A 12,500-nucleotide genomic window follows, 5' to 3' on the forward strand; every position below is an offset into this window, starting at 1 on the left:
CTCTCAATTCGCGATGAAACAATGGAGGTTATGTGAGCATTTCCGGTCGGGCCCGGATTAAGTTTAAATACCAAATCACAAACATCCAATACAATATGAAAAGTCACCACTGAATCACCATAGTAGGCACATGGTCTCCTTTGTCGCCTCAGTCAGTGGTCCATTAAACGAAGATGAGTTGGCGCAAACAATGGAGAAAAAGTTTGCATGCCAAGGCCGTGAACACAATAGTTTGATCACCAGTGGTCCATTAAACGAAGATGAGTTGGCGCAAACAATGGAGAAAAAGTTTGCATGCCAAGCCCGTGAACACAATAGCTCGGTAACAACGCCCCCGTTATGAATAAACTCCAAGTTTGCACTGAATAGCCAAGTCGAAGATGTTGGAAGCCAGAAATCTCTTAAAAATTGCCATATCTCATACCCAAATACATTTCCATCACTTGACGATGGCTTTAGACATCCGCTCGAAGAGTTCTTTGAACAAATGAGAGCCCCAAATAGGACTATAATGACTGAAATCACGGAGCTCACTTGTGAATGCAGAAAGTTCATTCTGGCATGCTGATTACATTTCAGAAATAAAAAATGGGGGTCACTGAGTTCGTTTTTGAGATATGAGTAGCTGTTGCCACTGTAACTTTTTACGTCACAAAAATGACAGCAATAATTGGTGTTTGATATGGTACAAGAACATTGCTGTTAAGTGATAAAGTGTTGTAGTGTGAATCCTTCTAATATGAACGTTTCTTTCAAGTGTTGAAACTGGTTTGAGCCACCTTAAGTGTAAAGTATGCCAATGAATAGCAAAGAAGGAATACAAGTTATCACTTGCTTGTGATATGAGAACAACAGGTCAAATATTTTTCTTCTTTTTCTTACCACTTATGCGTCATAAAAAAATTGCATACATTATTATAATTATAATTGAGATCTATAGCTAAACGACTAAGCATACCTTCCAGTTTCACTGCGCAACAGACACGAGAGAAATATACGATTAGGTTTACTGTGGACGATTAGGCCGCACACCGTCTTAACATTACAAACATGAGTATTGGAAAAAGCCACGTCTATTGGGCGGACATAAATTTACTAAACACGTTTCACACACAGTACAGCAAGGAAAGTATATCCAATACACAAAGTAGCGGAATTGGCGGATACGGCCTGCGCCGATGCCATTAACTTTGTCTTCAATATAATTAGTTTTTGTGGAGAAAAAACCTTTTAACTGTGTTTCACCTCAAAACCAATTACGCTGAAGAACAACAAAAGCAAAAAAGTAATCGCACTTTCGCTATCATCTGCATGACGTTATTTAGTGCAAGAAGTACTTTTAATTTAATATTCCATCTTGTACTGACATGAAGTAATCATTGATTATAAACTAAATGTCCACCGGCTTAAACGTTTATGCCTTGGTATATCGACAACTTTGTAACTCACCTTAACAAGTCCATTTTCTGTGTAATTTGTCCATGTTTTCTTGTCTATAGATGACTGTAGGGTGTAAGTCTTTACCCACGAAGGAGGAAAATCGATGGCCCCATTCCCTTGAGTGGACACAGCACAGATTACATGAAGCGACTGTAGGCCAATTTGCAGATACTCATTATCACCCTCAGAACACCATGATCCTCTTTCCTCATTCAATCTACCAAAACTGCCCGGAGCATTCACGATGAAACTGGGTACCTCTATCCTTTCATTTGGGATTAAACCGTTTTCCATTCCAAGATCCCAATCAATACAGTCTCCTACGTTTAAATAAACAACTGCAGTTTAGGTTACAAGTTGAAAACTCCCTGGCGGAAAACAAGACTTGTTTTATCTTTACAAAAATTTGGTTTATCAACGGAGTTGATAATGTAAATTGACCACCGTACAGAGATTCTAAAAGCTGACGTTTCGAGCGTTAGCCCTTCGTCAGAGCGAATCGAGGGATTATGGGTTACGTGTAGTTTTTTATAGTAGAGTAGGAGCTACGCTATTGGTGGTAACATGGCAACGTGAAAAATAGGAATATATTAGTTAAATGAAAAGCGTTCGTTAATACCGTGAGGATTAAGGGTGCCGATTTGAAAGATGAATTTTTGTTCCAGATTCTTGCGGCTTTCCGTCGTACCTAGATGTAGGGAAAGGCCGCAGATAGCCATGTGTTTTTTGGAGTGGTTAGGCAGATTAAAATGGCGAGCGACTGGCTTAGATGCATCCTTGTCATTCTTCTCAACATCGCGAAAGTGTTCGCGAAATCGGTCGCCTAGTCGTCTACCAGTCTCGCCAATGTATAATTTATTGCATAAGGTACAGGTTATGCAATACATGACATTTGCGGAGGTACATGTGAAACGATCGGTGATCTTAACTGATCGCTTAGGTCCCGATATCTTGCTAGTGTTAACAATGAAGAGACAAGTTTTGCATCGTGAGCGCGCGCATTTGAAAGTGCCGGGTTGCTCGTTGGTTTTGAGCGCGCTTCTAACTAAAAAGTTGCCTACGTTTTTGTCGCGTTTGAATGAAATAAGTGGAGGTTGCGAAAAGATTCTACCAGTCTCGGGATCATTTTGGAGTAATTTAAAATTACTAAGAATGATGCTTTTGACTGCGTGATTGTGAGGATGGAAAGTGAGGGTGAATGGAATTCTGTCATTCTTATCTTTCTGTGACGTTTGTAGTGACGACTGTCGATCAAATTGTTGGGCGCGATGATGGCCCGCTTTGACCACAGAGACAGGATAGCCACGTTTTTCGAAGAACTGGCACATCTCCTCTGATTTGCTGGAAAAATCGGAGTCATCACTACATAGACGTCGAAGTCTAAGAAATTGAGAATAAGGAATGGAGTTCTTGACATGTGATGGATGTGACGATGAATACAACAAATAACTGTGTGAATCAGTAGGTTTGTAGTGCACACTAGTACATAGCACGTTGCCTCTAATAGAAACTTTGATATCTAGGAAAGCCAATGAAGTTTCCGAAATTTCCCAGGTATATTTAAGAGCCGGATGAAAAGAGTTGACGGAGGTTATAAATTGATCGAGTTCTTCTCTGCTGGATGAAATAGCGCCGATGCAGTCGTCGATGTAGCGGCCGTAGAGTTCAGGTTTGGGGCCGTTGTACTGATTAAAAAATTGGTGTTCAACATATCCTACAAAACGATTGGCATAGCTAGGTCCCATTCTTGTGCCCATCGCTACACCATTAATTTGTTTGTAATAGTTGCCGGCGAATGAAAAACAGTTAAGCGTTAAAACTAGTTCGGCAAGGCGGAGGAGCGTTTCCGAGCTAGGTTCTTTGACAGTGCGTTGATCGAAGAAGTGTTTAAGTGCTTGAAGACCTTCGCTGTTAGGAATGACTGTGTATAGAGATGTAATGTCCATGGTGAAAATAAGTTTGTCTTGGCCGGAGAAATTGAAATCGCGGAAAATTTGTAGTGCGTGTGTACTGTCTTTAATGTATGATGGCAAAGATTTGACGATAGGCGTCATAATCCTGTCTAAGTAGCTAGAAATGAGTTCGGTGGGGCAACTACAGGCAGAAACGATAGGTCGACCTGGGTTGTTGGGTTTGTGAATTTTAGGCAAGAAGTAAATGCACGAAGTTCTAGGGGTGTTGATGATGAGATTAGTGGCAGTTTCCGGTAATTCTTGATTAACTATAAGATTGTTTTATCTTTGTTCTTTTCCCAAATAAACTAACATTTGGAACCATTTTTTTTTTATTAATGCGGTAGATAAAGGGTAACAAACACTCGGTGAGCTAAACTGATTATATTATTATCATTATTATTATTATAATTATTATTATTATCATCATCATCATCATCATCACCATTATCATTATCGTCATCATCATCATTATTATTATTATTATTATTATTATTATTATTATTATTATGTTTAGTCTGGAATACCATGCAATACCAGTAAGAAATATTCGGCAGTCGGGCTTTTTTGAGACCTATTATTTTTATTGTGCTCTCTGCTTCCTATGTGGGTAGGCCTAGGGAATATTTTCCGACATGCTGATACAGTTTCTGCACTATTTGTTCCATTTAGCATTTGATAAAGGAACCAGGGTGGGTCGAGATGCATTAATTTTGGGTAACACTCATTAACAACTAATCCCTTAATTTGGTGATAAAATCCCGAAATCATGAGAAGCTAATTTTAATAGCGAATACTGTAACGTCGATAATGCTATCTTCATTCCATTTCAAGCATGAAATTTATCGGAATTAAGTATTCTTTAAATCTGTTCTCTTACCGCTGTAGTCTGCTTTCGCTAATATAGTCAATGATTTCCAATATACTAGAACAGTTAGTGAAACTCAAAACTCGTATTCGTAGTCGCGATTTCGGAGTTTTATCAGCAAATGAAAAAAATATTTGTTGATGAAGTTTCTCCAAAGTTAATGCATGTCGCCCCCCCTCCGTATCATTTTATATGAACCATTTGGAATTGATTTACTTGGGAAGCTGGGTGTCATTTATTTAAGCACATATAGAATTGTTCATAGGTCCAAGCGAGAATGGAGTGGGACTAGTTCACGAAAAAGGAAAAAAAACTTTAACGAGTAATTTACTTCGGAATTTTTACTTGGAGGACAACCTAAAAGTCGCTTCTTTTTTTTTTTTCTTGAAGCTGTGGGAAGATATCTGTCAAAGGGTCCCTTACTGTATATAGAGAGCCAAAATTTCAGAGATATTTAGAGGGAGAAAGTTAGGCGATTCTTGCCATTAGGATACAAACAAGTTTCATTTTATAGTTAGCTTTTATATTCTTTTCACTACTTTCGAATGTTTTCGTTGGTGGTGGGGGTGAGCTTAATTGAGATCTTCTGTCAGTTTTACTATTGAACGCCCCACTCTTCCTTTTGCCGATGTTTTTGCCTGACTTAATTCTTAAATGACAGGTAACGTGACGAAATAAATCCATACTTTCTTCCTATACACGAAGTGTGCAATCCTTTATTTTAAAAAAATATTCTTGACCCTGAATGCATTCCTTCGATTTTTTTTTGTTATACTTGATTGTAAGAAGACCTGTTTTAATCAATATTATTTAACTAAACAATTATTTGATTGGCGTAATTCTAAAGCATTTTGAATTGTTCACTGGGTTTTATCCCGTTTCGCGCACCGAAAACTGTTTCTTGCTTTCCCAAGACCTTACAGAAGAAAAATGTTTCATATAGCTTCTCTTTTGGTCTTTTGCCTAAGAAGCGTTCTTCCGACAGAGGGGCAACCTTATGAATCTAACGCCGCATTGCACCAAAAATACAATTGAAAATCAGCACGTGACAAAAAGACCACATGATGCCTGATTCGACTGCACAATGCCAACACGTGGCACAGTACTTAAATTAATATCTATCTCCTATTTCACTATAAAAGTTAACGTTAAAAAACAACGACGTTTCGACCGTTCGACGGTCATTTTCAAGTTAAACAGTAACAATTTTTGAATGCGCTAAAATATATGTAACCGATTACAAAAATGCTAATAAGATACTGACCAAAACTCTAAAATATCTGCATAGAAACAATACACACACACAAAAGAATAAAAATTGCGGCATGAAGAAACGCTAAGTAAATAACTTCGCGCGTATCGAGTCACTCTGTTTGTTCAGATTTGGTTTAAGTTTGCGAATAAAAAACATTTCAAAAATCAAGCAGTCAAGTTTACTCTGACATTTCTTTAAAATTTCAAAGTTGTTTCCAATGGAATCCGGATCCCCTCCATGCTCGTCCTTTACGTGGTAGCCGATTGTTGATCGCTTATGTTCCTCCACACGTTGATGTAGGTGTCGACTCGTGAAGCCGACATAGTCTGTATCTGTTACGAGTTCGAATGTTTTGAGGAAAGTTAGTTTACAAACTAAACTGAACGCAGGGTTGTCGGAACAACAACAAGAAGATTTATTCCAAAATGAACGTAGTTTCCACGAAGTAAAACTCTGATCAACACTTCCTCGATAAACTTAAACGGCCTCCGCCAACTTGAATAAACACTGCTTCTTTCACACTTGACTAAACACGGCTAACACCAACTCTTTTCGCTTGTGAAAAATCCGCTTGTACTCGTCTACTTATATACTCTGACAATAAGCTTCTAGAACTTTCTCAAATAGTAATCAATCTAATTATAGAAAGATTACGAAACACACCGATTTAGAAACGCTTACGCACGAACCTAAAAAGAAACAAACTACGAACTCTCGCGAAGCGTCTAAAAAGTAACGCTGTCACACACGCCTATTTTTCGTAACATAACCCCCTTCTAGAAGAAATTTCCTAAATTTATCCTAAACAAGAAAAATTGCTAAATAAGGGGCAGTTCAATGTCATTCCTCAGCACGACTCAAGTAATCTGCTCCAACGTTCTCTGAGCCCTTAATGGCTTCAACTGTGAATGAATAACTTTGCAAAAACATAGCCCAACGCATAAGACGTCCGTTAGCAAACTTAGCACTGTTCATATACTTTAAGGGTTCATGGTTCGCCTGAAGAACAAAAGAGACTCCGTGCAAATAAAGATGAAATCTTTTGATACCCCATACAATCGCTAGACATTCCTTCTCAATTGTGGAATAGTTCCTTTCTGCACCTATCAATTTCTTGCTTGCGTAGCAAACGGGAAACAACTTCTCATCACGTTTCTGCATTAACACTGCACCGATTCCACTGTTGGAGGCGACCGTCCTTAATAAATAAGATTTAGCTGGATCGGGAAGTCGTAAAATAGACTCACTTGTTAGGTAAGACTTGATTGTTTGGTAGGCTTTCTCTTGTGCTTCACCCCACTCAACTTTATTAGGTTGGCCTTTCCGTGTGAGATCAGACAAGGGCACTGCGATCGCTGCAAAGTTGGGGATAAAGTCTCTGTAGTATCCTGCTAGACCCATAAATGATCGCACCTGTTTCTTTGTGCTAGGCCTTGGAGCATCTTTAATTTTCTCCATGTTATCCTGATGTAGACCAATCATTCCTTGCTCCAGACGATGGCCTAGGAAATCCACACTGTTTACACCGAATAGGCATTAAGTAGGTCTAATAGTGAACCCCGCTTGTACAAGGCACGAAAATAGCTCCCTTAGGGCTCTAATATGTTCTTCCCATGTACGGGTGTGAACCAATATATCATCCCAGTAGAAATCAACATTGGCTAGATCTTCTAGCAACTTCTTCATTGCACGCTTCAGTGTTGCTGCCGAGTTGATCATTCCAAACGGCATCTTCAAGAACTCGTACGATCCGTCAGGTGTTACGATCGCCGTTTTTTGTATGTCCTCCTCTGGTATTGTTATCTGCCAATATCCCTTGCTAAGGTCAATTTTTGAGTAGAACGCGCCTCCACTAAGCTTCTGAAACAAATGTTCAGCGGTTGGCATAGGCTCGGGATCAAATACAGTTAGTTTATTTAATTTCTGATAATCAACGCACACGCGGTTTGTGTTGTCCTTTTTCTTCACTACTACTACAGGTGACGCATACGGAGAACTGGACTCTCTAATAACTCCCATTTTGGTCATGTCGGCAATATTTCTTCTCAGCGATTCTCTGATACTGTAAGGTACTGGATAAGGTCTTGATCTAACCGGCTCGTCTGAAATGAGTTTAATATGATGCTGAACGAGATCTGTGGCACCTGGAGCTTCAGTAAACAAATTCGTGAACTGTTTAGCCAGATCCATAAATTCATTCCGTTGGTCATCCGTCAGATTTGGTCCGGTTTTAACATCTTCGATTGATTCCTTGGCTACATATCCACCAAGCTCTAAAAAATCAACGTTTTCTCCCTCTGCTTCATCAGCTTTAGCTGCACAGTCGACAGCATCGTCTACACACGAAGCGCCTACTCCACCAGCTACTGCTCCTTCGGCTGTAGTCTCCTCTCGCTCAAAGTACTTTTTAAGAAGGTTAGCGTGGTAAACTTTCTCCTTGCCTTTTACTTTCACTTTGTAGTCATTGAGACCTACCACAGAACTAACTTCAAAGGGACCCTTCCACTGCATAAGTAGCTTGTTATGGTCGGTAGGTAGCAGTATAAGCACTTTCTCACCTGACTGGACCTTCCTAACTTTAGACTTGCGGTCGTAATAGTGCTTTCCTTTCTGCTGGGCTTTCTCCAGTTCACTATGGGCGAGGGTATCTTCTAACTTCTCTCGTAATTCAAAAACGTACTGGTAACTGTTCTTTACCTCAGGCTCCTCAACTTCTTTCGTCCACAGCTGTTTGAGTATACCCATTGGTCCTCTAACAGCTCTTCCATATAACAGCTCAAACGGTGAAAAACCAGTGGACTCTTGGGGAACTTTACGATAAGCAAACAACAGCGGGTTTATGTAGCGATGCCACTGTCTTGGCTGCTCACTACACAGTCTCTTCAGCATAGATTTCATCGTTCCGTTAAACTTCTCCGTCAAACCATTACACATCGGGTGATAGGGTGTTGTTGTAAGCTGTTTAATGCTTAGTAGTCGGGTGACTTCTCTCATACAGTCAGAAACAAACTGCGTACCCAGATCACTCAAGATTTCTTCTGGTACTCCTAGACGGCTGAAGATATCTACCAATGCCTCTGCTACAGTCTCTGTGTCAATGTTCTTTAGTGGCACAGCCTCAGGGTAGCGAGTCGAAAAATCTACCAGTGTCAATATATATCTGTGTCCTTCTTCACTCGGGGGACTGATAGGACCAACAAGATCTATTGCTACTCTCTTAAAGGGCTTATGAATCAGTGGCATCTTCTCTAACGGTACCTTTGGCACTGATCCTTTACTTACGGTCTTCTGACACACGTCACAGGACTTGCAAAATCGGGTGACGTCACCTTGAATTCGAGGCCAATAAAACGCACTCTGGATCTTGTCTGTTGTTTTCTTGATGCCCATATGACCGCCCATGATCGATTCGTGAGCTATTTCCATTATGGGGCGTCTCAACTTCTCAGGTACCATAACTTGTTTAAGCGGCTTACCACCATTCACGTAAGGATGCTTGTACAGGCGGTACAGTACTCAAGATTTTTCTTCAAAGGAAATCTCCGCTTGACCCTTTACTAGTACACGTCTCGATCCCAGTACTTACGCAGACTCTCATCTTCTCGCTGCATCTGCTTGAGCTTCTCTCTATCCACAATAGGGTTTTCACGGGTATTAGGCACCCTCAAGGTCGTGCGTTCATCCTTTTTCTTAGCTTGATTTCGGGTAGTTACTGCGCAAGCCTTATGCCAACTGGGGTCTGGATTCTGTGCATCCCTTGCATCACGTACATTACCAATAATTAGGTCGTAGATAGGATCTGAAAGGCACTGCGCTTCTACATGACCATTAAGATAAGGCGTATCAACATAAATTCTTGCTATAGGCACCTTCCTCGCTGTGTTGTCAATAAGCAACATGACGTTAAAATCTCCGGTGAACTGATCCTCGCCGACAAGGTCCTTCTTGACTACAACTCCACTGCAACCGGTATCTCTTAAAACGTCGACAGTCTTCTCTCCAACTCTGCCCTTTACAACAGGCATCTTGCTTCTTACTCCAGTTAAGGGTTCGACGCAGGCATTACTTAGCAACGGGACTTCCTTGCCACAGGCTAACAGAAGCTGATCATTTTGAATACACGACTTGACTTCCTCGGTGGTAGCGTTAAGATCTTGTGACTTAACCAAACAGCCAGCACTAACATGACCACATTGCACAGGGATACCATCTTTACCTTGGCCTCCTGACCTCCGTCCACCTGATCGACAGTTCCTCGCCTCATGACCTTGCTTGCCACATAGGAAACGCTTTCTTGCTAAAGCTGGGCAGTTAATTGCTTTGTGTCCGTGGGCACTACACTTTTAACACTGGAGGGCTGTTGTATCACTCTGTAAGTTCTTAGTTTCTTCCGCCTTGGACTGTACTACCGGCTTCTTGGTTGCAGAGCTAAACGAGTGCTTTCCATGAGCTTCCAAGTATTGATCAGCGATTTTTGCTGTCTGGTCAAGCGTTTCAGGGGCTCTTTCACGAAGGTGAATAGCTAACTCTTTTGGACAAGAGTCAATAAATTGTTCTTCGACAATTAGATCGTTTAGGCCTTCAAAAGAACGTTCAGTGTGCGACAGTTCCAGCCACCGCAACAAGTATCTCTCCAGTCGTACTATAAATTGTTCTGGGCGCTCATCAACTTCCGGCTTTGATGCTCTAAATTTAAGGCGATATCCGTCCTCCATAAGGTCATATCTCTTCATCGATGCTAGCTTTACTCGGTCATAATCTTGGGCTGCTTCCTCAGATAACCGCGAATAAACTTCTAGTGCACGTCCAGACAAAAGAGCACTAAGTTTCGAAGCGCATCCTGTCTTCTTCCATTGAGCTGTCGCTGCAAATCTTTCAAAGCCTTGTAAATAAGCATTCAAGTCGTCCTTGCCATCAACAAATGAAGGAAGCTTGGGTGTTTTGGCCCTATCCTCTCTTACTTCACGACGCCCGTCAGCATTCTCCACAGCCAAACGTGCAATCTCCAACTCGTGTTCTCTTTTTGCCGCTTCAATAACCTCTTTTTGTTTCAATAGCTCGGCTTCCATCTCTAATTTTCTTAGTTCACGTTCTTGTCGCCTGGTTTCTCTCTCTTTGTCTTCTCTTCTGCCCCTTTCCTCCTTCTCTTCCTCTTCCTTTCTTTTATCCTCCTCAAGCATTCGACGTCTCTCTTCTCTTTCTTCTTCTAATTGCCTCTTTTTTTCTTCTCTTTCTTCCTGTTCCCTTCTTCGTTCATCCTTCAATTTTCTGCGTTTTTCTTCTTTTTCTTCCTCTTCCCTTCTTCGTTCTTCTTCCAATTGTCTACGTTTTTCTTCTTTTTCATTCTCTTTCCTCCTTCTTTCTTGTTCTAACTTTTGTTGCTTCTCTACAAACTCGAGCAGTTTTGCTCCTTCCAATCCAAATTCTTTTCCCATATGCAAAAGCTTTTCCATTTCCATAGACGTATTTCACAACAAAAACACAATATACTCTCTTGTACCGTTCTTCTTACTTTAGCTGTAACTCCTTCTTGAATTGTCCTTTCCTGGTTTCTGTAGTAGGCAAACAAATGAATTCCTCTCCCGGACAGGCCCCCAATGTTACGAGTTCGAATGTTTTGAGGAAAGTTAGTTGTCGGAACAACAACAAGAAGATTTATTCCAGAATGAACGTAGTTTCCACGAAGTAAAACTCTAAACAACACGTATTCGACAAACTTACACGGCCACCGTCAACTTGAATAAACACTGCTTCTGTCACACTTGACTAAACACGGGTAATGCCAACTGTCTTTGCTTGTGAAAAACTAATTAAAAAAACTCCACTTGTACTCGTCTACTTATATACTCTGACAATAAGCTTCTAGAACTTTCTCAAATAGTAATCAATCTAATTATAGAAAGATTACGAAACACACCGATTTAGAAACGCTTACGCAAGAACCTAAAATTAAACAAACTACGAACTCTCGCGAAGCGTCTAGACAGTAACGCTAGTCACGCAATACTATTTTCGTAACAGTATCACACAGACCACACTTGTAATAATAAACAACATTTTGTTGGTTTACAATTGGAGGTTTATCTTCTTTCGGCTTGAAATTTCTTTTGATCTTTCTGCTTACATAAACAGGCTGGACGACGGCATTAATCTTTCGACTAAGATCGCTGAGTTGGTGTCTTACCGCATTTGCCGATTTCTGGTCTTTGAACGGTAGCACAATTCTGATGGGGGCATCTTGTTCATCGGATACTTGCTGTTTAGAACACACATTCTCAGTAACTCTCATTTCGATAAAATTTCTGATGGTGTTCTCTATGAGGGTTCAGGATAATGCAGGCGAGCAAAAACCATTTTGAGACGTTCGCATTCTTGATGGTAAAACTGCCAATTCGATGAGAGTTTAACATTGTCTTCAGTAGAGAATGTTTATACTTGACATCAACATGGCTTTGATAATGCAATAAAAGCCCAGTATCGGTTGGTTTCACGTAGACCTTCGTCTCTAGTCGTGGACCATTTCTGATGATCACCATGCTAAGAAAGGGAAGCTTGCTGTTGTCTTCGAGTTCCATTGTGATGTTTCATCTGCCTCTGAATTCTTGTTAACACTGAATGGAATACACCCTTCACTCAGGTTCACAATGGAGCTCAAAGACAACAGCAAGCTTCCCTTTCTTGGCATGGTGATCATCAGAAATGGTCCTCGACTAGAGACGAAGGTCTACGTGAAACCAACCGATACTGGGCTTTTATTGCATTATCAAAGCCATGTTGACGTCAAGTATAAACATTCTCTACTGAAGACAATGTTAAACCGTGCTTTCAAACTCTCATCGAATTGGCAGTTTTTCCATCAAGAATGCGAACGTCTCAAAATGGTTTTTGCTGGCCTGCATTATCCAGAAACCCTCATAGAGAACACTATCAGAAATTTTATCGAAATGAGAGTTACTGAGAATGTGTGTTCTAAACAGCAAGTATC

At 40.6% G+C, this 12,500-nt stretch overlaps 2 protein-coding genes across 2 annotated transcripts in view; one reads left to right on the forward strand and one right to left on the reverse strand.

The window, feature by feature from the left end:
• The window catches only part of LOC138013520 (single-stranded DNA-binding protein 2-like), a 93,090-nt gene that overhangs the window by 1,973 nt on the left and 78,617 nt on the right, over nucleotides 1–12,500 (reverse strand). The gene's annotated exons all lie outside the window — the stretch shown is intronic.
• LOC138059780 (uncharacterized) overlaps nucleotides 11,849–12,500 on the forward strand; it is a 1,766-nt gene continuing 1,114 nt past the window's right edge. The window contains exons 1-2 of the mRNA XM_068905395.1: nucleotides 11,849–11,893; nucleotides 12,025–12,500. The exon at nucleotides 12,025–12,500 is cut by the window's right edge and continues 237 nt beyond it. Of these exons, the coding sequence (XP_068761496.1) occupies nucleotides 11,849–11,893; nucleotides 12,025–12,500 (521 nt within the window). The remainder of the gene's footprint in view (nucleotides 11,894–12,024) is intronic.

Source organism: Montipora capricornis, chromosome 8 (genome assembly GCF_036669925.1).
Source record: "Montipora capricornis isolate CH-2021 chromosome 8, ASM3666992v2, whole genome shotgun sequence".
NCBI lineage: Eukaryota > Metazoa > Cnidaria > Anthozoa > Scleractinia > Acroporidae > Montipora > Montipora capricornis.